Genomic DNA, 21,606 nt, shown 5'->3' on the forward strand with positions numbered 1-21,606 from the left:
TTAGGAAAAAAAACTCTATGTGAAAACATTTTCCATAACTTTCCATAATGATTTTCATTTTCACTTAAATAAGCAGTTAAAAAATTAAAGAAATAGTTCAAAGACAGTGAAAGGAACAGGGAGTGACATGGAAAAGAGATATTGTTCTCCTTCCCAAAGTATCTAGTTCCCAAGTGTTTCAAAGACCATGTTCCAGGCTGCCCTTTGTCAAAATTATCGAACTCTAGGGATGGCAAAATGGACCCAAAACCAATTGCTCACCCATACCCAACCGCCAAATGAACCATCCAAGCCCACCCATTTAGTTAAATGGGTCATAAATGAGTGGGTATAGTTTCTATTAAAGATAAATGGGCGGGTTATTACCCACCCATTTACCCGTTTAGATGGATATTGTTTTAAAAACACCCTCAATGCTTCAACAATTACAAAACTTATTTTTAAAAGTTAAAAATTATAGAAAACAATTAAAATGACTAAAACCCCTTAAAATTTTGAGATTTGCAAAAAACACCCTCAAAGTTTAAAATATTATAAAAATACCCTCAAGAGTTAAAAATTATAAAAAAACTATCAAAATTTTCTAACCTCACAGATGACACATGAAATTCAAAAATTACCAACACCCTCCTTATATTTTAGAATTTGTAAAAAATACCCTTAAAAGTTATAGAAAATGAGAAAAACACCCTCAAGACTTCAAAATTACCAAATAATCTTAGAGTTTTCTAAACTTGCAAATGACATATGAAATCTAAAAAATTTCAATAGTCCCCTATAAATTTAAAATTTGCAATTAACACCCTCAAAGTTTTAAATTTTTAGAAAAACACCCTCCATAGTTTAGAATTACAAAACTATCCTGAAATTTTAAAACCTACAAATGACACATGAAATCAAAAAATTACTAGCAGCCCCTTATAAATTTATAATTTACAAAAAGCACCCTCAAAGTTTAAAAAGTGCAAAAAGCACCCTCAAGAGTTCAAAACTACAAAACAATCTTAGAATTTTCTAAACTTACAAATGACACATGAAATCTAAAAAACTTCGGTAGTTCACGCAAAGCTAAGGAGGTGCAGGATTTTTAAGATCCTCGGAGTGGGACGTGATATTTTTACCATATTTTTTTGACAAATTTAGACGGCAAAAAGATTTAGTTAGGATTTTTTTATGGAATGTGTGGTGCGTGGGTTTTTAGAGCCAAATTTAGTTAGGATGTTTTTACCTCTCTCAAAGTTTATTTAGACAACTTCGCTGGCAGTGCAGGCTATGCATTGAAAAAAATCTGTACGCTCGGTAAGTCAGCTTCCTTATTGGGAAGCCTCGCGCTCGGATATCATCTTTACTTAACAGTATCATTTTGTTCCACAAACGAAGTAACCGAGTTACATCTGGGCTGTTAACTCGATGGCTTTCCTGTTTGTGTTCGTGCACTCTACGGGTTTACCTTATAAGCAAATGAGAAGTAACCGAGTCACATCTCATCATTGATTCAATTCGTTCATTTTCTCGCTATTTAATTTATTCTTCGTCTTGTAAGTAATTTAATTTGTCGTTCCATGATTCCATGGTGTTGTACTGGACAAGTTTAATTTGTTCTCAAGTATTCCGTCATATAATTAGCTAATTGAGGTTCAGATGTTGAATTTTTAAGTTTGTAATAGAAAACCCCCTGAAAGTTTGCAAAAAAATTCCTGAAAGTTTGTAAAAAAAACCCTGAAAGTTTGCAGAAAACCCCCTAAAAGTTTGCAGAAAACCCCCCTGGAAATTTGCCAAAAACCCCTGAAAGTTTGCAAGTAGATCCCTAAAACTTACATATATATAGAAGCATCATAATCATAACTAAATGGGTTATTGGGTCACCCATAAACCACTCATTTAGTAAATGGGTGGTTGAGAACTAACCCATTTAGCAAATGCTAAATGGGTCATAAATGGTCAAGTGGTCATAAATGTACCCACCCATTTATGAGCCAACCAAGACCCAACCAAAACCACCCATTTGACATCCCTATCGAACTCATAGTAATTAACTTGGTTACATAGATTTGGCATCCTGGTATATCACAAGCCAATTGTATGCCCGTTATTAAAGTGTGTATATGCACACAGAGTGAGAAGGTGTTTGTTGTTCTTCTAGTGAGCAATGTAGAGTCTTGGATCAGAGCAATTGCCTTATATCTGTATTTCAAGTTATTTGCAATTCATTTGTTACTCTTCAAGGAACTGAATCCTTGTCCATTTTTCTTTCCAATGCAGTTGAACAACAAATTAAAGAAGGAAGCAGAAGGTAGAGGAGAAGAGTTTAAAGTCGACAAGTTAAGACGGAATATAGAGATGGACGAGTATGACCTAATGCATTGGCGTCGCTCATTCGAAGAAAGAGAAGCTTTAACCAGAGACATCAGCTGGTATGCTTCATGTTTTCCATCCTCCGCACTGTTTAATGTGAACTAATATTTACCAACACTCAATTGTTTGATGATATTGTTATATTTGGCTTCATTGTCAGCCGAAAAGCTCTCGGCCTTCCTGTTGAGGAACCTGGAAGATATGATATTGATACTGCATTTGACAAGGACAAGTATGACCCAACAAAACCTATGTATCGCTACGACTATTGGGGAGAGCCCAAGAACTCCGAGAAAAGCAGGCAAGAGAGAATGACTGAAGACCACAACAAATCCATAGTTGCGAGAGGTAATGTTTGGTATGAGATGTCATATGAAGAAGCAATCAAGCAAAGGGAACGCCGAGAAGCCCAGATGAAGATTATGCCAAAAGAAATTGAGGAAAAGGAAGAAGAGGTTGTCGACGACGACGATGATGATGATTTGGACTTTGATTATAGTATTTTAGGCAGCTCAAATTCTAATTCGACGAACAAGCCACTTGTTAATGGTACCGAATCACCTAGGATGTCAGACGAAGGCATGTTTGAGAATTAGTGATGGAGAAATGTGTTTTCCTCGTCTTGTTCTTAGCTGTGTGGTAAGCAATATTTTTGTTGATAAATGAGTTGGGCAAGATTTTGTGAAGATATGCAGAGATAAGGTTGTTGGATTTTACAGTCATGTTAACGTTGCAGCAAAGTTGATGAAGGTATCCAGTGAGCCGTTAATAGAGTCATGGACGCTTTCACGTTGAAAGGAGGGGAAAAGGAAAAAGAATAAATCAAAATTTTCATCAAATAAGTAGATCTCGTCTCACTTGGGTTTTTATGGTGGATTTGGATTCTCTCCACTACCAAAAAGTAGTGGAGACATTACTTCTCTTATATCAGTTGATTGAGTAATAAAATGTCATGATTTGTTTGAGTGTAAAATATAAACGAACATAATTCATGGGTATGTGGGACGTCGTGATTTGTTTAATTGAGTGTAAACTAGAAATGAACAATTCATGGGGAAACGATGTGTTGTTAGTGAAATGGATTATAACTGTCCATTATGGTAGATTAAAATAATCAATGATTTGCATTAAAAAGAGATTTCCTCTCCGCTTTCTACTTGTGAATCTGCAATGAGTGGGAGGCTCCAACTTTTTTTCCACTTGAAATTGCTGGGTTTTTTTACGCCCATCTGGTACGCGGGAAGCGGATCAAGTGAGAATATAATAAAGCAAGGAACGGAACGAAATTAGTGTGGGAATGAAATTCACATTTTCATTCTCATGTTTGGATGAAATTAGAGAATGAATGAGAATGTAATTTATTTTATGGCATATATGGTATGTAATTTAATCATTTTGTTCCCACGTAAGTAGGAATGTTCATTCCTTACCAGCTCATTGGGAATGCCCACTGAGAAGAAATGGAAATGAGCATTCTAGCTTCCATTACTATAACGAGGCCTTAGATTAAAAGATCAATGTCAACGTAAGTAATCAACTACATAATATGTCCCGGGTCGATGACAATAGAAGTGCAAACCTAACAATCCTTGTCTATAATGCATTGTCAGCTTAGTACATGATTTTATCCGTAGAACTACTTCAGTCCGAGAAATTATCCTATGTTGTGTCCATAATTGAAGCATGGTCGACTTCGTCTAAAATTTCATCTACTACATCATGTAGGTTGAGAGTGCTTCTACACCACAAGAGGTGCCTAACTTGACACACCCCATACTGATGCAGGGTATTCATCAACAAGGTTGTGAAACCCCTTCCTCGGAAACTACCCAACATTTCGTCTTGAGGTGTTCTTTGAAACTCTTGCCAAACAACAAATTTGAGAAATAACCTTTCTCATATATTCCGTATTGATCTTATATTGGAGCAATTATCTTTTAGCAATAAAACAAACAAAAAATTCTATTGGTGCCAAATTTATCGAAACGTTCGGCTCACAATTGCAAATTTTGATAGCCTAGGACACAACCAGGTCTTGAGTTTTTGGTACCCACTTCTCCGCCTAGAGCCTGACAAGAATGAACAATTAGGCAAAGGTTCTAGCCTACTGCAATAAATAATAATTGCATTTCACCCTCTTTTTTTTCACCCCTTTCACTCTTTCTCCTTTTTCTTCTTTACCCTTCAGTTTTAATTTGATCCGAAGTGTGCGCACAGTGCGTGATGCAACGGAGGAGCATAGGTCAATGAATCTTACATATCAACAACAATCTACAGAAAGCCTTTCAACAGAAAGATAAAATAACTCTGATGCCTCCACACTCAGCCCATATAATGAATGTGAATCTTTGCGAGGCAATAAAAAGCATAGAAAGTATAGTTTCCTCCATCAGTCCCCACCCTGCAGTCAGTACAGCTGAAAGCCTCTTTCTTTTTACTCCCAACATTCACACAGTTCAGATCTCCCTCAAAATAGGACTAAAAAAACTTAGTCCATAATTAAGGCAACTATCCCCAAGTCCGTGAGTGCACTTTAAACGCCAAAATGAATCATTCAGTTGGGTATTCATAAAAACCCTCGATCCTGTTAACATAAACCGCTGGGCTTGGAGATATCAATCCGTTCTCAAAAAGATGTGCATGGTTTAAAACCCCAGCATACCATCGAACCAAAACGAGCTTGGAACTTCCCGATTTTCCTCTTTCGTCAACTTGGCAGCAGCTAAAGCCATTCTCAATCAATTTCTCCCTCCTCGATATCATCTTGTGGAGGACTAGTCGGTCCACATTCCTCTTCCTCTTCATCATCATCATCTTTCCTGAACAATCCGAGCTGTTCCAGAGGGTTACTTCCCCCAACGTTAAAACAACCCAAACCCTGCAAGGGATCTGGACTCATCTCATGAACTGTGCTCGATATATTTTCAGCAGGGCCAGTTCCAAGTACTTCTAGATCTTTCATAAATAAGCTGTTCTCATTAATCTCCACTGTTCTTTCGATCTGCAAGAGGCCAAACTATCCAACATCAAATAAAAATAGCAGATTAAACGGACACCGGCAATCAATGAAAACATGTACTTGCCTGGAGCAGAGCCTGACGTGCTGCTTCTCTCTCAAGTTCCCTCTTCCTCTTAGCTTCAGCTGCTGCTTCTGCTTCAGCTTGTCTTCGAGCCTCCTCAGCAGCTTTGGCTTCTGCTTGCAGCCGAGCTTTCTCTGTTTTGATAAGTAAAGTTTAATGCATGGAAGAAAAAAGGTTTTTGACATATTAGACCCCCCAAATCTTTGTTAATTCTATATTAGACCCACAAATTTTCATCTTTCTAAATTAGACCCCCCAAATCTTCGTACTTGTCTGAAATGGGTGTTTTATTTGAAACAATTTAGTAGATTTGAGGGTCTCATTTAAAATAACTTAATAGATTTCGACTTCTTATTTAAAACAACTTAATGGATTCGAGGATCTAATATAGAATTAACTAAAATTTGGGGGTCTAATATAACAAAACCTAAAAGAAAAATGGAGCAATAGTTATGCAGCAATACAAGGTTTGGCTCATACCCTCCCTTTGTTGTCGCTCAAGTTCCTCTCTCTCACGGCGCAACTTTTCAGGATCCTTCTTTAAACCCTAAAATCACAAAGCATCCTCCAGTGACAATCATAGCGAAACCATTAAACAAAAGAGAGTGAAACATTAGAGACTGACGCAACAAACCTGATTGAGGGTTTTCTCGCGAGCTTTCAGAATTGTATCAGCAAAACGATTCCTCAGTAGAGCCGCTCGATAAAGCTTATCTGGGGAGACTTGCCTCTTGGATGTTGCATTCTCCCCTAGAATATTCATTGGTATATAGGTCAACGGTTACAGACCTCATGGTTTTACAATTTTCTTTTCAGAAACACATGCTTACCCTCTCGATAGTCATCTGCCTCGACAGATGTAGGCTCTAGATGAGCACTATGGTCTTGCTGATCCATCCCACTAATCGTTCCTGTATAATGCCCAAAAAAATTTCTCTAAGGAATGCTCAAGAGATTGATCACTGCCCAAGACAAAAGGTGGCAAATTCAAAACGTACTGTTTGCATCAAATGAGACTGCAGTATCGCATTTTTCGGTGCCCACAGCTACCCCAGGTTGTTCATGTTCCTGCAATATCACGGACTCCTATAAATACATTCTAATACAAAAGAAAACGCCTGCTAATGATCCAAGCTGTGCTCACATGCACAAATCTAACAAATAAAATAAACTGCATACCTTAATTGAATTTGGAGAGGCAGCTTTAGCATCGGATTCACTTCCTCGAGAAGAACTCCCAGAATCTGAATCTGCATAGTGATTGAAAGGCATATAATCGTTCAGTGTGCAAATAGTAATAAAATTAAACAATCAATTTGCAAATAAAATTGACAGGCATATTTCCTCAAATCCAGCCAAACATTCTACTTTCAGCTGCGGATACCTAGACAATGGTAATTATTAGTTTGTCTAAAGTATTTTTACGACAAAGTTCAGCTTATGTCAAGGTTTTAAATATCGGATATTGGGGAAATATCGGATGGCCAAAATTCATATCGGATTGCAGATATTGGGGAAATATCGGGGATATGTGGTAAATATCGGAATTCCATAATGAATGTTTGCATACATAGTATAATGCATTACAATATAATCTCAACATACGTAATGAAAATTTAAGCATACAAAATATGAATAATATATGTTTAGGATCACTAATCAACCTTCTAAAACAAACAAAAGTGCAAAGCAACGTTGCAACATTCGATCTGCTTTTTTTAGGGCAAAATATCATTTGATATAATGGGGAAATCTTGATATCTCGTCTAAAAATTCCAAACACGGTATATTATTTTGCAACAAGCTATATAAAAAGATATATTGGTCCACATATCGGCTAATATATCGGCCATATCGGGGATTTATCACTCAAAATAGCCAAAAAGCGATAAAGGATATTTAAAGACCATATCGGTTGCGGCAAGCCATGTAAAAGGATATATCGGGTCATGTCGGGGATATTTAAAACAATGGCTTATGTACATCATCTGTAATTGATGTGGAAATCATAAAGTGCATAGATCAGTTGAGCGAGAGAAGAAAATCTTCTTGCAGAAGGCATGTGCATTTTTTATAATTATGTTTCACGAAAGCGTGAGGAAATAAATGTGTGGAAAAAAAAGTGTATGACGTGGCAGCTCATTTTTTTAAAAATGAGCTACCATGAGATGCGCGTGTGGTGAGGCCCGCCCTAGTTGTCACATCAAAGGTGTGGACCTCACAATTTCATCACTTGGTAGCTCATCTACATCTATACTAATAAAAGAGAATACTCATGTCAAAACTTTTGATTTCTTTTTTACCCTCTCAATTTTTTATAACTCACAATTATACCATTATTTATAAAATTAATGATCCATCACCTCCCATTAACTACGCATCTCTTCATTTCCTCAAAATATTTGGTCAATCACTAGAATATATAATAATTTATAATGATAATAAAATTCATAAATATTTATAATTTACTATAAAGAATTGTTAATTATATAAAGTAGTAAAATTATTTATTTAATAAATTATTATACATAATTATAATTATTAATAATAATATAAATAGGGATTGATTCTTTATGTTATAAAGAATATGATAATTAATATCGTCTTAGTAATAAAAATTTAGAAGCCATAGATAAAAATGCTTTTATTTAGGAAAATTCCTTTATATAAAAATATTAGATCCTTGAAATTTATGGCATATACTTTTCTCTTCATTTTCCCAAAATATTTGGTCATTCACTAGAATATATTAATAATTTATAATGATAATAAAATTCATAAACATATTATAAATTATTATAAATTATTATTAATTTTAATGAAATAGTAAATATATTATTTAACAAATTATTATACATAATTATAATTATTAATAATACTATAGATAGGGATTGATTCTTATTGTAAGAAATATTACCTTGCTCGACATTATAATATTTTCTTAGGAATAAAAATTGGCCATTATAAATTAAAAATACTTTTATTTAGGAAAATTGATTTATATAAATATATTGGATCTTTGAAATCTATGAGACATGCACTTTTTGTTGGAAAATAAATGTCTCGTAAATTTCAAGGATCCAATATTTTTATATAAAGCAATTTTTCTGAATAAAAACATTTTTAATTTATAACATCTAGTTTTTTATTACTAAGACAATGTTAATTATTGAACAAGGTAATATTCTTTACAGCATAAAGTCATATGATATTAAGATTATTGCCATTGTTTAATTACCATTGTAATAAAATATCTAGATAGCATAAATAGTTAATAATATAAATGATTTAATTATTTTAATAGTGTTACTTAAACTAATAATTACATTATTATTTAATAAATATACTCTTAAATAAATTGTTCAATAACATAATAATAAGCAAATCTAAATTACTATTAAATGTATGTTAATAATAGTATAAGTACTAATAATAATATAACTTAATTTTTTAATAATAGTGTAATAAAATAACTTTATATAATATTTATATATAATTTATTAGATAATATAATATTAAATATAGAACCAAGTATCTTCAGGGCAATGCAGAACACGAGGTGCATTTTATAGTGAGTACTGAGGACGTGAGCGCGCGGCACCGGTCACAACGCGAATGCAATCCATATATAGTATATTAGTTATATAGTATATTATATATATGATAGTATCATAGTGGATATATATATAAGTATAACTATATAAGGTATATGAATATATTATATCATGATTATAAGTAGCGCACGGCCACACGTGGGCGGCAGCGAAAAAAAGACGCGCCAAGTAAGCATGATCAGACGCATCTGAAGCTGAACACTAAACCTTAAAACCCCTAGAAAACCAGTGAAGTTTCCGTTCATAACTTTTCTTCCTATAGTTAAATTTTCTTTATCTTCCTCTTCTCTCACATTTTAGCTGCGACCAGAGCCGGCCTTAAACTAGGGCCACCAGGGCTACAACCCGGGGCCCACAACTGAGGGGGGCACTAGGGGTGGGTGAGCAAACTATAAGGTGAACTAACATCCATTCGTAAATGTACCCCATGATAGCGATTACAAGTTTACAACTCATAGCAAGCTGTCACCACCTCTTCTTCACCCCTGGTCCTACCCCTAGGCCGGCTCTGCTAATTTCCCATCAACCCACCGCCTCTTCTTCACCTCATCTCTTCCTTTACTAGATTTTCCTCTCTCTCTCTCTCTCTCTCTCTCTCCCTCTCCCTCTCTAAAATTATTCGACAGTTCGTATTGCGCCAAGGTCGATCGCTCCTTGATACTGGATTTCCAGATTTCTTCATGATTCTCCATTTGGGTATTTCACTATTTCTCAAAATTCTCTAAAATTCTTTATTTTTAGATTAATAGATTGAATTGGGGAAACTGCTTGAAGTTTTTGGAATCTCTCTGATTGATTTCTACATGTGTTTGCAAGTAGAATTCAATATATTTTGTAGAAGCCTCGATGGAGGACTCTTCAAATTAAAGTCTTGTATCTGGCAATTTTCTGTTGGGAAGACGGTCCCTTGATATCCTTATTTATTACCTATGAGATTAAATTAGTTGGGTTTTGCTTATGTTATTCAATTGTGTATGAGCTCTGAAATGTTGAACTTCCTTTGATAACTCATTAACTCTTGATTCTATGGTTCAGTATTTAATCTAAACTTTTGTATCAGGATGCTCTTGATTAAGCCCCAACTCTGACCTCGTGGGGTTCGACTGGACTAATAGGTAGCAGCGACTTTCTTTGAAGGTACTTTTTTTTAAGATAAGATATAGAATTTAGATGTATAAATTTTGTAATTTGCAAATTTGTAATACATATCTTTTTAACTTTTTCTTAATTATTATTTGATTCAACAGAAACATTGGCTGTGATTCTTGATCTTTATAATTGGAAGTTTCAAGTGGAAGAACATATGCTCAAAATCCATGTTTTATTGTTCTTTGTTCTTTGTTAAGTGTTTATTATAAAAATTAAAAAATGTTTCCTAAGAAACAACTTTTCGGAAATCTCAAGAGACAAAAAAAGAAAAAAATGATGAAATTGCTCAAAGTTTAAGAGGATCTTTGAATAAATATTTTGTTAAACAAACCAATGCTTCACTTGAAAATTTAGATGAAGGTGATTTACCAAATGAATATGAACACCCAATTCAATTGGAAGAATTAGTAGAAAATGAGAATGATGTGAATGAAGAAATTGGTGATCTAGATGAAAATGAACGTAGTGATGAACCTTTCCTTGATGAAAATGAAAATATTGATGAACCTTGCCATGAAAATGAATGTCCGAAACAAGATTTGATTTGAACATTTATGATCCACGAGTTTGGGATAATCTTGATGCAAAAATGAGAGATTTACTTGTAGAAAAAGGTCCCCTAAGAGAAACTAATCTCAAATTCCCCATGGACGAACACAATAGACATTTTTCTTCAAATTATTATATTCGTACGTTACCAAACGGGGAAACTAAGGATCGAAAATGGCTAGTGTACTCAAATGAGTTGGATAAAGTGTTTTGTTTCTGTTGTAAGTTATTTAAAACAATGAATTCTAGAAGTCAGTTAACTAGTGAAGGAATTAGATATTGGAAACATCTTGGTGAGAAGCTTAGACAACATGAAAGCAATATTGAACACCTCACTAACTTGAGGTCTTGTGTTGAATTGCAAATCAGATTGAAAACAAATCAAACAATTGATACAGAATTACAAGAGCTAATCAAGAAAGATAAACTACACTGAAAAAATGTTATTGTCAGAATCATTGTTGTTGTGAAATGTCTTGCTATACATAATTTGGCTTTTCGTGGAACAAATGAAAAAATTTATGAAGATGGTAATGGTAACTTTTTAGGCCTGCTTGAAATGATTGCAGAGTTTGATCTAGTAATGCAACACCATTTTCGACTCATTCAAGATAAGAAGATTTATTATCATTATCTTAGCTATAAAATTCAAAATGAGTTGATGGCTATTTTAGCATCAAATGTTAAACATGCAATCATTGAAAAAATAAAAACTAAATATTTTTCTGTCATTCTTGATTGTACTCCTGATGCAAGTCACAAAGAACAAATGACTTTAATATTAAGGTGTGTAGATGTTTCAAGTACTCCAATAAATATAGAAGACTACTTTTTAAAGTTTCTGAATGCGGAAGATACATCTGGATTAGGATTTTTTAATGAATTGCAAAATGTAATTGAGTCCCTTACACTTAATATTGATGATGTGAGGGGACAAGGTTATGATAATGGCTCTAATATGAAAGGAAAAAATCTAGGTGTACAAAAAAGATTACTTGATATAAATCCTAGAGCATTTTACATGCCATGTGGTTCTCATTGTCTCAACTTAATAGTTTGTAATATGGCCAACTCATGTGTTAAAGCAAAATCTTTTTTTGGAGCATGTCAATGCATATATACGGTATTCTCTAATTCAACAAAGCGATGGAATGTGTTATTTGATTACATAGATGGTTTGACTTTGAAATCATTATCAACTACACGTTGGAAAGTCACATTGAAAGTGTCAAAGCAATAAAATCTCAAGCTTCCCAAATTAGAGAAGCTTTATTTAAATTAACAGAAATTAGTGAAGATGCCAAATTGAGTAGAGATGCTCAAAGTTTAGCATCAGGAGAGCTTTCAAGTTTTGAATTTATATTAAGTTTGGTTATTTAGCATGACATTTTGCATAAGATTAACTTAGTAAAAAGTTACAATCTGAAGACATGCGTCTTGATGCTGCTGTAAGACAATTAAAAGGACTTGTGTTATTTTTTGAAAACTATAGAATAAATGGGTTTGTTTCTGCCATGATTGATGCTAAACAAATTTCCCTTGATATGGGAATTGAGCCTATATTTCCAAAAAAACGTCAAGTTTGTAGAAAAAGGCATTTTGATGAGGTTTTCAATAGTGATAGGGAACAACAATCAGCTGAAGAATAATTTAGAACTGATTATTTTCTTGTTATAGTGGATATTGCTCTTGGTGAATTGAAGAGTAGGTTTGAACAATTGCATTGTTTTGAATCTATCTTTGGGTTCTTATTTGATGCTGCAAAATTGACTTCGCTTGATGATAATGAATTAAAAAGTTTTTGTGTGAATCTTGAAAATGCTTTAAAACATGGTGATGTTTCTGATGTTGATGCAAGAGACTTATTTTCAGAATTACAGGTGTTGCAAGTGATGTTACCAAAAGAAGCATATGAAACAGATAAACCATGGACATCCATTAAAATTCTTGAGTTTGTAAAGAGTGTGGATATGTTTCCTAATGTAATGGTTGCTTATAGGATATTATTGACTATACCTGTGACTATGGCATCTGCTGAAAGAAGTTTTTCTAAATTAAAATTATTGAAATCTTACTTGCGGACCACCATGACTCAAGATAGGCTAAATGGATTAGCGATATTATGCATTGAAAAGGATATGTTAGAGAACATTAAATATGATAGTATAATTGATTACTTTGCATCTAAAAGTGCAACAAGAAGACATTTTAAATGATGTTTTGTAGTTGAGATTTCATTGCTATTTTTATTTTGTAGGTACATGTGATGATTCTTTGCTTCGATTAATTGTGGAGGATGAAAAGAAGATTGATCAAATCAAGAAATGCTTATGGAGATTTGGGAGGAAGCATGTAGACTCAAATATGTAGTTTTCGTTTTTTAATGCAATGTTTACAATCCGGGGGTACTCTTTTTCCTTCTTTTAATGCAATGAAACCTTCTTTTAATGCAATGAAAAGAATATTGTCTTTTGTAAAATCTTATAATTTTAATAAAATTAATTAATTGATAATTTATTTATTTATTTGTTTAATTTGTATAAAGAGGCACACTTGAGAAAATTTGCCCTGGGCCTTAGAAAACCCAGGACCGGCTCTGGCTGCGACCAACGTGAGTACAAGTTATAGGTTGCTCCAACCCTCAGTAAGGTTCTACTTCTTCTTTTCCTCTGCATTTACTTCACTTCACCTTGCCCACTACAAACTCCACTTGTTGCCAGCATGACTTTAGCCAGCTGCTGCTGCTACTCCACATAGTGATTACCATTACTACCTTTCTCCAAGGCTTAACCTGACCCCAATTATGTCTGGTTGGGCTAAGCCTATGGAGTTCCCTACAAACTAATTTTTATGCATGGAGAAATGACATTCATGAAAGATATGTTTACATACGCATGGATCATATTCACTTGTTTACCTTATTCACATGTCCATAAATGTCGTATCTGAATTATCAAAAATCCTTGCACATGTTTGGCATTGGAACAGAATGACAAAATTCCTTATATAGAATCATAGATGTAAACTAGTTTCCAAGTGAAAATAATAGACATGTTTCACTTGTTGAGCATAACCTCACCCTAAATTGCATGTGTTCTTACATAGGAACAAAGTTGAGCTCTCTCACAAGATAGAACACAGGTTCTGTTCATAACTGTAAATGGTACTTGATAACCTGGTCTGCATGGCTATCTTAGCTCTAGATTCAAATATTGAAAAAGAAGTGTGAATATTTTTCTTGTCAGGTTTGGATTCTAAATGGAATCCAATTAAGTTTTGTGTCGAGTGCTGGTTCATGAATTTTGAACCCAACAAAAGATGAAAATAGATTTCAGAGGGACATCAATAATGTTACTTATAATTTCTCTTAAACTTCAAAATTAATATCATTCATATGCTAACACTAATTAATGAGTAACTACAACATTGGCGAATATTGCTACCAGCCAATGATTAACAAAACTAAAAATCCTTTTGTTCTCTTCCCATGTTAAAAAATAAGTCATATCTATCCAGGAAACCAGAAAGCCTTTTTACATCGATTCTGAAGATTTTATTACTTAATTTGTGGAATTTGGTACTTGGGTAATAAACTTAGCCAAGCCACCAATCTGTGAAAACAAAATTAGCCACCCACATAACTATCAATTCGAACAATATAACTGACAACATTGTTCTAATTGTTCCAACTATCCATTCACACACCTAAGACTGAGGCTAATAGGGTTTGGATTATGATAAGGGTGGAGAGCAGTTTGAATGTTTTGAACTTTCCAAATAGAAAGTTATTTGGTTACTTTCGAAATTCGAAAACGAATAGAGAATGGCTTTCTGATTCAATGGCTTTTGTAAGTTTTCCATGTAGAATTTTAAGTTTTTTCTTTATTTCCCCTCGAGAGGAGAGGAAAATGCTTGTCAGTTTATCTGCTATTAGCAACGGTTGCGATAATTAAAATGGATTGCTGATACAAGTGTGTGTGTGTGTGTGTGACTCTAGTGATTTCCTTCTGAAATTTGAAGGATACTTGTGGAGTAATAACCCTAGTGATTTCCTTCTGAAATTTGAAACCCTGTCATTTAATGCATCTTCCTATACATTTAAGTTGAACTAGGATTGCCGGTTCCCAAATATATTTGATCCAAATCTTACTCAAATATATAATCAGCCTTCAGTAGTGAAACTAGACTCAAACATTCCAAGAAGGTTAAGCTATTGACTCATATTGAATTATCAGGTAACTATGGCCTTAGATTGGCAGCATGACGTTGAGGGGAAACTGAAGAAAAGTTGCAAATTAAGACGAAACGTTTATTAATCACCAAACATGATGACTATAAGCAACATGTTACCAATGAACATGAAATTTACTTATCTGTTTGAAAACTTCCCGGAAGGGCACCCCGTTCGACACACGTCGGACAAGCGGTCAACGCCCCCGACACGGCTGGGATTCGCGAACAAAAAAGAAAAAGCCAAAACTCAAAACCAAACCCAAACCCTAATTTCTTCACTTACCAGGGTACCGACATCGCCACAATCCCTTTGTCTCTCTGTCTTGAGATAGGCTCGTCCTCGTCGGCTCGTCGCTGCTAGGTCAGTCTCTCTCTCCCGATCTCTTCGTCTCTCTCTCGACCGATCTCTTCGTCTCTCCCTCTCTCTGGATCTCTTCGTCTCTCTCTCTCTCTCTCTCTGATTCTCTTTCTTTCTCTGAATATACATATGAAGATTTTACTGTTTTTACGTGAATTTACTGTTAATTAAATTAGGGTTTCATTTAATTAAATTAGGGCCTCTACGACTGATCTCTTCGTCCCTCTGATCTTGTTTATGTTCACACCAACCTTCGCTTACTTTTGCGAAGTTCGGAAGAGTATATGGAAGGGGAACCAAGAATGTGGGATATTAGTAGAGATGCCTTCAACTCATTTCAAGGTGCCAGCATTTTAGATGTTGCTGTCCTTTCTCTTGACGAGCCCACGATGGGGCCGTTATGTTTGAGGAGGATGAAGGAGTTGAAGCCATAGAACGATCTTTTTGATGTTTCAACTTAAAAACTTTATTTTAAGATACGCTTTTGGTTGTAATTTTTATATTTTTACAATGTTAGTAACTTAATATTTTGTAGTCATGGAATTAGTTGCAACTTTATCTTTATTCTCTTGTAATTTTCATATGTTTGTAATGTTAGACTTGTTAGTAGCTTAGTATTTTGTGTTTGAGGATTACATTTTAGTTTGTTGTTTGAATTTTATAAATTTATCTAAATATAATAATAATATTTTAAAAAATCTAGTTGTCGCCGTGTCCTATTTTTTGGGTTTTGTCGTGTCCGTGTCCATGTCGCCGTGTCCATTTAATTAAATTAGGGCCTCTACGACCGATCTCTTCGTCCCTCTGATCTTGTTTATGTTCACACCAACCTTCGCTTACTTTTGCGAAGTTCGGAAGAGTATATGGAAGGGAAATCAAGAATGTGGGATATTAGTAGAGATGCCTTCAACTCATTTCAAGGTGCCGGCATTTTAGATGTTGCTGTCATTTCTCTTGACGAGCCCACGATGGAGGCCGTTATGTTTGAGGAGGATGAAGGAGTTAAAGCCATAGAATGATCTTTTTGATGTTTCAACTTAAAAACTTTATTTTAAGATACACTTTTGGTTGTAATTTTTATATTTTTACAATGGTAGTAACTTAATATTTTGTAGTCATGGAACTAGTTGCAACTTTATCTTTATTCTCTTGTAATTTTCATATGTTTGTAATGTTAGACTTGTTAGTAGCTTAGTATTTTGTGTTTGAGGATTACATTTTAGTTTGTTGTTTGAATTTTATAAATTTATCTAAATATAATAATAATATTTTTGTTTGAGGATTACATTTTAGTTTGTTGTTTGAATTTTATAAATTTATCTAAATATAATAATAATATTTTTAAAAATCTAGTTGTCGCCGTGTCCTATTTTTTGGGTTTTGTCGTGTCCGTGTCCGTGTCGCCGTGTCCATGTCCGTGCTTCATAGACTACCATTAGTGGTTGAACCTACTTAATTTATGGTGTTTCTACTTTCTATCATAGTTTTTAGCTATGATAATTCTTGAATCCATGGAAACTGTTGTACACCAAACACCTTGATCCTATTAATACCAATCTCAAGTAACATGCTCTCCATTTTAGATAGGATATCACAATGGCCTTTTCAAGGTTGTATGAGAACAAAAATAAAGATTGCTTATTGATGTTAGGTTTCTGTATCGTTCCCTTTGTATAATTTTTACCTTAATTTTCTTTCTAAATCACTTCTCCAAAATCTGATAAATTTTCCGCAGGCCCATAATATCTAGTTTAAATTTTGAGGAAATCAGCAACCAGTAAGTGATCCTTCAAATAAAAAATCCCTCAATTTTTAAAATCAACAGGCTGATGACCAAGTATCCATGCATTAGATTTAGACAGCTTTCAATGATTTAAAATCTTAACAAAAACAATTTTGTTTCCTAAACATAGAATAATATTTATTCAGTCGAGCTTCCAAATTTTTTAGAGTGAGCCTTGGCGCAACAGTAAAGTTGTCCCAGTGTGACCTAAATGTTGAAGGTTCGAGTATCGGAAACAACCTCTTCGCAGTGGGATAAGGCTACATACACTAACCCTCCCCTGACCTCACTATGGTAGAAGCCTCGTGCATCGGGACGTCCTTTTCTTTAGCACTGTTTGCTAATGTTCAGCATAACATCCAGTAAGGCATAAACAATAAAATAAGGTTTTAAACCCTAGGGGGTGTAGACCATAACTAATATATCAAACAACCAAGAAACTTAAAGTACTTCAAAACAGTGAACAGTTTCATCAAGTTCAAAAGTAAAATAGAAGCCAAAACATGAGTGATGAGGCCAAACAAAGTTTCTCCTTTCACGAAAAGTACCACAACAAAAACATTGAAATAAACATTAATTATAGCATAGAATAACATGTAAGACAATATAATAACTCCAGAGATGATGTCTTGACAATAAAATGTCGCAACAGAAATAATCGGAAAAAAATACTAGAAAACTGCTCATACACTGACCACTGGATGAGGAACCAGAGTCACTGCAGGAACTGCTTGAGGTGCTACACTTGCTACTTCTCGGTGCAGTATCTTTTTGTATCTCCACAGGAGGATAGCTCGAAATTGGAAGATCATCCCCACCAATATCAACATCCTCATCAGCAGGCTCACTAACTGAATGAAGGGGACCAAATATAATAAGAAACAATCAAAGTAGCAATTATAGTGAAGTGCATTGAACAAAATTGCATGCATCTCTAATCAAATGTGAAAAAAGGACCTTGGTAGGGATGTATTGATGAATTACTGACTCCAGGTTCAGCCAAAATCTGCACAAGAAAATATAGTTACAAACAGATCCGGACATCCTGATGCCCCCAAACGTCACTGAAAAAGAGAAGAGCTAACCTCCATTTCGCAAGGTTCTGCTTTCTCCTGTGGTACTGTTTGTTTTGCACCAAAATATTCGTCCACAAGCTTCCTCAACTTAAATAGGGTATCATCACTGAGACTCTCGATATCTATCTCTATCTCGTCATCCTCAGTGGTCTTTGCATTGTAAGTTTGCTGCTTTAAGAAGTTAACGATATGCTCGGGCAGATCCTCTTCTGCAGATTCTAACCGGTTTTTAAGTTCCTGCTTCTCACTAAATGGCATCATTGGCTTTAAATTTTTTGATATGGGAGCTTCAAAATCTAGTGGAGGAGGTTTTCTCTTTTTTGGCAGGGATTGTGATTCTGACTTCGTAGCTTGTTTATCTCTTTTAATAATTTCTTCAACTGAGGCCAGTTTTTCTCCTATAGGCCTCCATTTCTTTTCAAATATATTTTTCAGGGCATCCGCCATAATGTGTACATCATTCCCAGGGGGGTTATAGGTCATGGCATTGGTGAAAGTAAGCCTCACATCTGAAGCAAAAGCCCAGAGGCTAGAATAGGAACCAGATGTTAACTTCTTCTTAACACTTCCAAGATCCATTGGATGCTTTATAATGTTGAAATAGTCAGGAATTTTCAGCTTCACAACATCAACAGGAGTGTTGAAGACCCAACCGTACCTGTGGGTCATCAAATTTTTAAGGAGGGTCTCACACTGTTTCATTAACATAGAGACAAAGTTGCCAGGAAGGGACGGAGCCTGTCTTTTAATCTCAACCCTACCTGACATTCCCCGACTCAAACCCTGTTTCTTGGCATACCCATCACCGGACGACGATAAGGCAACACCACTAGAAACTGCTGAGGTTCTAGAAAGTATTTTCTTGTGAAGTATCCGAACCTTCTCGAGTTCGCCTCTCAGCCTCATCAATAGGTCCTTCTTCTCTGTATCAGACATGTTTGATGCAGAAATAACTTGAACAGGGACATTGAAACTGTTTCTTTGATCCACATTTATGCTCATGGACTTTCTCTTTGGGGTACATGAAACCTCGGAGTCTACACGACAGGAGTTAGCAAAGCCTTCTGTCTCCCCAACTGTTTCAGCAGCATGTCTGTAGTCTGGAATGAAGCCAGAAGAGTAACCTTTTGAGAATTTCTGGGTTTTCCCCATAATTGCAGATGAGCAATCGCTGTGGGTTTTTTTCAACTTTTTCCCGTTGGAGCACTCCAGAATTACTGTTTGTGTCATAGGGGCAAAAATGAAAGGACTCTGCAATTAAGTAATAAAGATATTTTCACTACCTCCACAACATTAAACACTACTTATACTGAAAGCCTAGAAAATCTGAGAAAAAAATATAATTAATATCAAGTAAAATGTAGAATTAGCATAAACAATATCCCCGTCAACCCATTCTTCCATATATCATGCTATTATCCAAGGATTTGGCTATTGCGCTACTAAAAAATATGAAGTGATGAAACATATTACTACAAATCATGAATCTGCAGCAAAACTTCTATTTTACGATAACAAGAATAACCACCAATTTCTTTCATCAATCCTCTAACAAATAAAATATCTGTCATCAGATCCTTTATCGACTGTTTATAACTCTAGATAGTATCAAAATTACATTTTGCAGCGTACATCAGAAAATATACAGAAAAAATTCTTGATTACTACTTCAAAATTTTCATAATATAAAAATTTAATCAATAACGTGCATTCTCATTACTTCTTGCCTTATGAATAAACCCAATCACCTTTTCTCCACAAATTACTTCAAGATTTGTACTTCTTTTAGAAAACACCAAGAAAAACCCTAAATCCCACTCAAAATTCCCCTTCCCCAACAAACGCCCTCACGGCACCAACTGCAACTACAAGCACCACTCCTCGATCGATCCAATCAAAACCCTAACCCTTTTCCAATAAAAAAAACTCACAATGCCAACTCAAACAGAGCCCATTATCGCATGATCAAAGAAAATTGAGGGGAAAACAAGCTAGCCCTCAACTATTCATCAAATAAACCCTAGATCTCTCCTAAAACCAGAAGCCAAAACCCTAAATTTTCAAAAAAGAATAAAAAAAGAAAAACCTAAATCGCTTACCTCTTTCTTCTCGTTCGATGGGCCTGAGAGATATAGAAGGCGAGGAGAAGAGAGAGAACTCCAGAGGCTCGAAAACTGCGGTCGTGGGTTATTGGGCCTTACTTATAGAAGCTGGGCTTCAAGGGATCGGGATGATCCTGGCCGTTGATTTTAGGGAGGATTTGGGGGCTGGATTAATCGGACGGATGAGGATTGTCTCACGCTGTCCTCGCTCGTGTCCTCTTCGGCAACTGAGGATTTAGCGTGTGAATCTCGTGGATCTGTCATAGGATGCACGTGCCTGAATTCGATGGCATGAGGCATAATTTTGGAGGGCGGTTATATTGCTCATATAGATTCTTACACCACCAAAACAGGCTAAATTGAGCTTAAAATGCGCTAAAGTTTCACTAATCTTGCATTTATCTCCATTTTAAAGTCAAGCAAAAAATGCCTTAAAGTGTGTAGCTATCGCAAATGAATGCCTCATACTTAAAAATTTTCAAATGGTGTTATTTTTTATTTACATATCCAAAATATCACATAATAGAGGTAGTAAACTAAAACTTTTAGGAACTTTAGAGTATTTAAGTGAGTTATTTACAAATATAGTGTATTTATATGCGATATTAGATAAACAAGAGGGCACCAACAAAACATTAGATAAACAAGAGAGCATCAAGATGTAATATTTTGAAACTTTGGGATGTAATATTTTGAAACTTTGGGATATTTACCTGTAACGTTTATACCTGGGAGCATTTAAGTGCACGGTTTTAAAATAACAGGCATTATAATGTTGATGAAATTATAGGGCATTTAAGCGCATTTAAACCAGACAATTAGAATATGAATATGTTTTGAATCTGAATTTTTGAACTTCAAATTTTATCGAATTTACATGAGAACATGAATATTTTTTTGAATGTTTATCCAATGTTAAGATGTATCTATTTGAATTGTTATTTCTATAGTTCGCGAATACACAATTATTTGATTAAAATGATACCTTCATCATCCAATAAAGAATTATAATATTTGAACCTATAACTAAAATTATTCCTCCTTTCTATATAAAGAGAAATTACTTGAGTAAAAAGATACTTTCATTTAATAAAGAATTATAATATTTAAACTTGTAGCTAAATTATCCATCTTTTATTGTTATGGTATTCTCATTCGCCAAAATACAACTCCTCACCAAAACAACCGGCGAGTGTATTTCCGCAAGCAAAGCCCCAACCAGCTTGGTGGCCTAAGCCCAGCAGAGATTCCAACTTGCTGACTCGTCAAGTCGACACTCTTCATGGCGACTCAAGACGCGAGATCAG

The 21,606-nt window shown here is 34.8% G+C and overlaps 2 protein-coding genes across 2 annotated transcripts in view; one reads left to right on the top strand and one right to left on the bottom strand.

Moving 5' to 3' along the window:
* Positions 1–3,377, top strand: part of LOC109836663 (protein PLASTID TRANSCRIPTIONALLY ACTIVE 10) — a 16,779-nt gene extending 13,402 nt beyond the window's left edge. Inside the window, exons 11-12 of the mRNA XM_020404637.1 lie at positions 2,263–2,414; positions 2,516–3,377. Coding sequence (XP_020260226.1) covers positions 2,263–2,414; positions 2,516–2,951 — 588 coding nt within the window. The 3' untranslated portion in view covers positions 2,952–3,377. The remainder of the gene's footprint in view (positions 1–2,262; positions 2,415–2,515) is intronic.
* On the bottom strand, positions 4,332–20,361 carry LOC109836664 (transcription factor GTE9-like). Its single transcript, XM_020404638.1, has 11 exons — positions 20,297–20,361; positions 18,207–19,448; positions 18,079–18,127; positions 17,817–17,972; positions 6,615–6,685; positions 6,434–6,503; positions 6,266–6,346; positions 6,070–6,185; positions 5,916–5,982; positions 5,439–5,569; positions 4,332–5,356 (listed from the first exon to the last, which is right to left on the bottom strand). The coding sequence occupies exons 2-11, from the start codon at positions 19,425–19,427 to the stop codon at positions 5,090–5,092; spliced, it is 2,229 nt and encodes a 742-aa protein (XP_020260227.1). The 5' UTR covers positions 19,428–19,448; positions 20,297–20,361; the 3' UTR covers positions 4,332–5,089.

The sequence above is a fragment of the Asparagus officinalis genome, chromosome 4 (genome assembly GCF_001876935.1).
Source record: "Asparagus officinalis chromosome 4, Aspof.V1, whole genome shotgun sequence".
NCBI classification, from domain to species: Eukaryota; Viridiplantae; Streptophyta; class Magnoliopsida; order Asparagales; family Asparagaceae; genus Asparagus; species Asparagus officinalis.

What these genes read in the sequence shown, in the direction of transcription:
- LOC109836664 (XM_020404638.1), bottom strand. Translation starts at nt 19,427, where the DNA reads ATGACACAAACAGTAATTCTGGAGTGCTCCAACGGGAAAAAGTTGAAA. An exon ending in CCTCTCCAAATTCAATTAAG is followed by an intron (nt 6,504 to 6,614) that starts GTATGCAGTTTA and finishes GTGATATTGCAG; the next exon opens with GAACATGAACAACCTGGGGT. An exon ending in GCGAGAAAACCCTCAATCAG is followed by an intron (nt 5,983 to 6,069) that starts GTTTGTTGCGTC and finishes TTGTGATTTTAG; the next exon opens with GGTTTAAAGAAGGATCCTGA.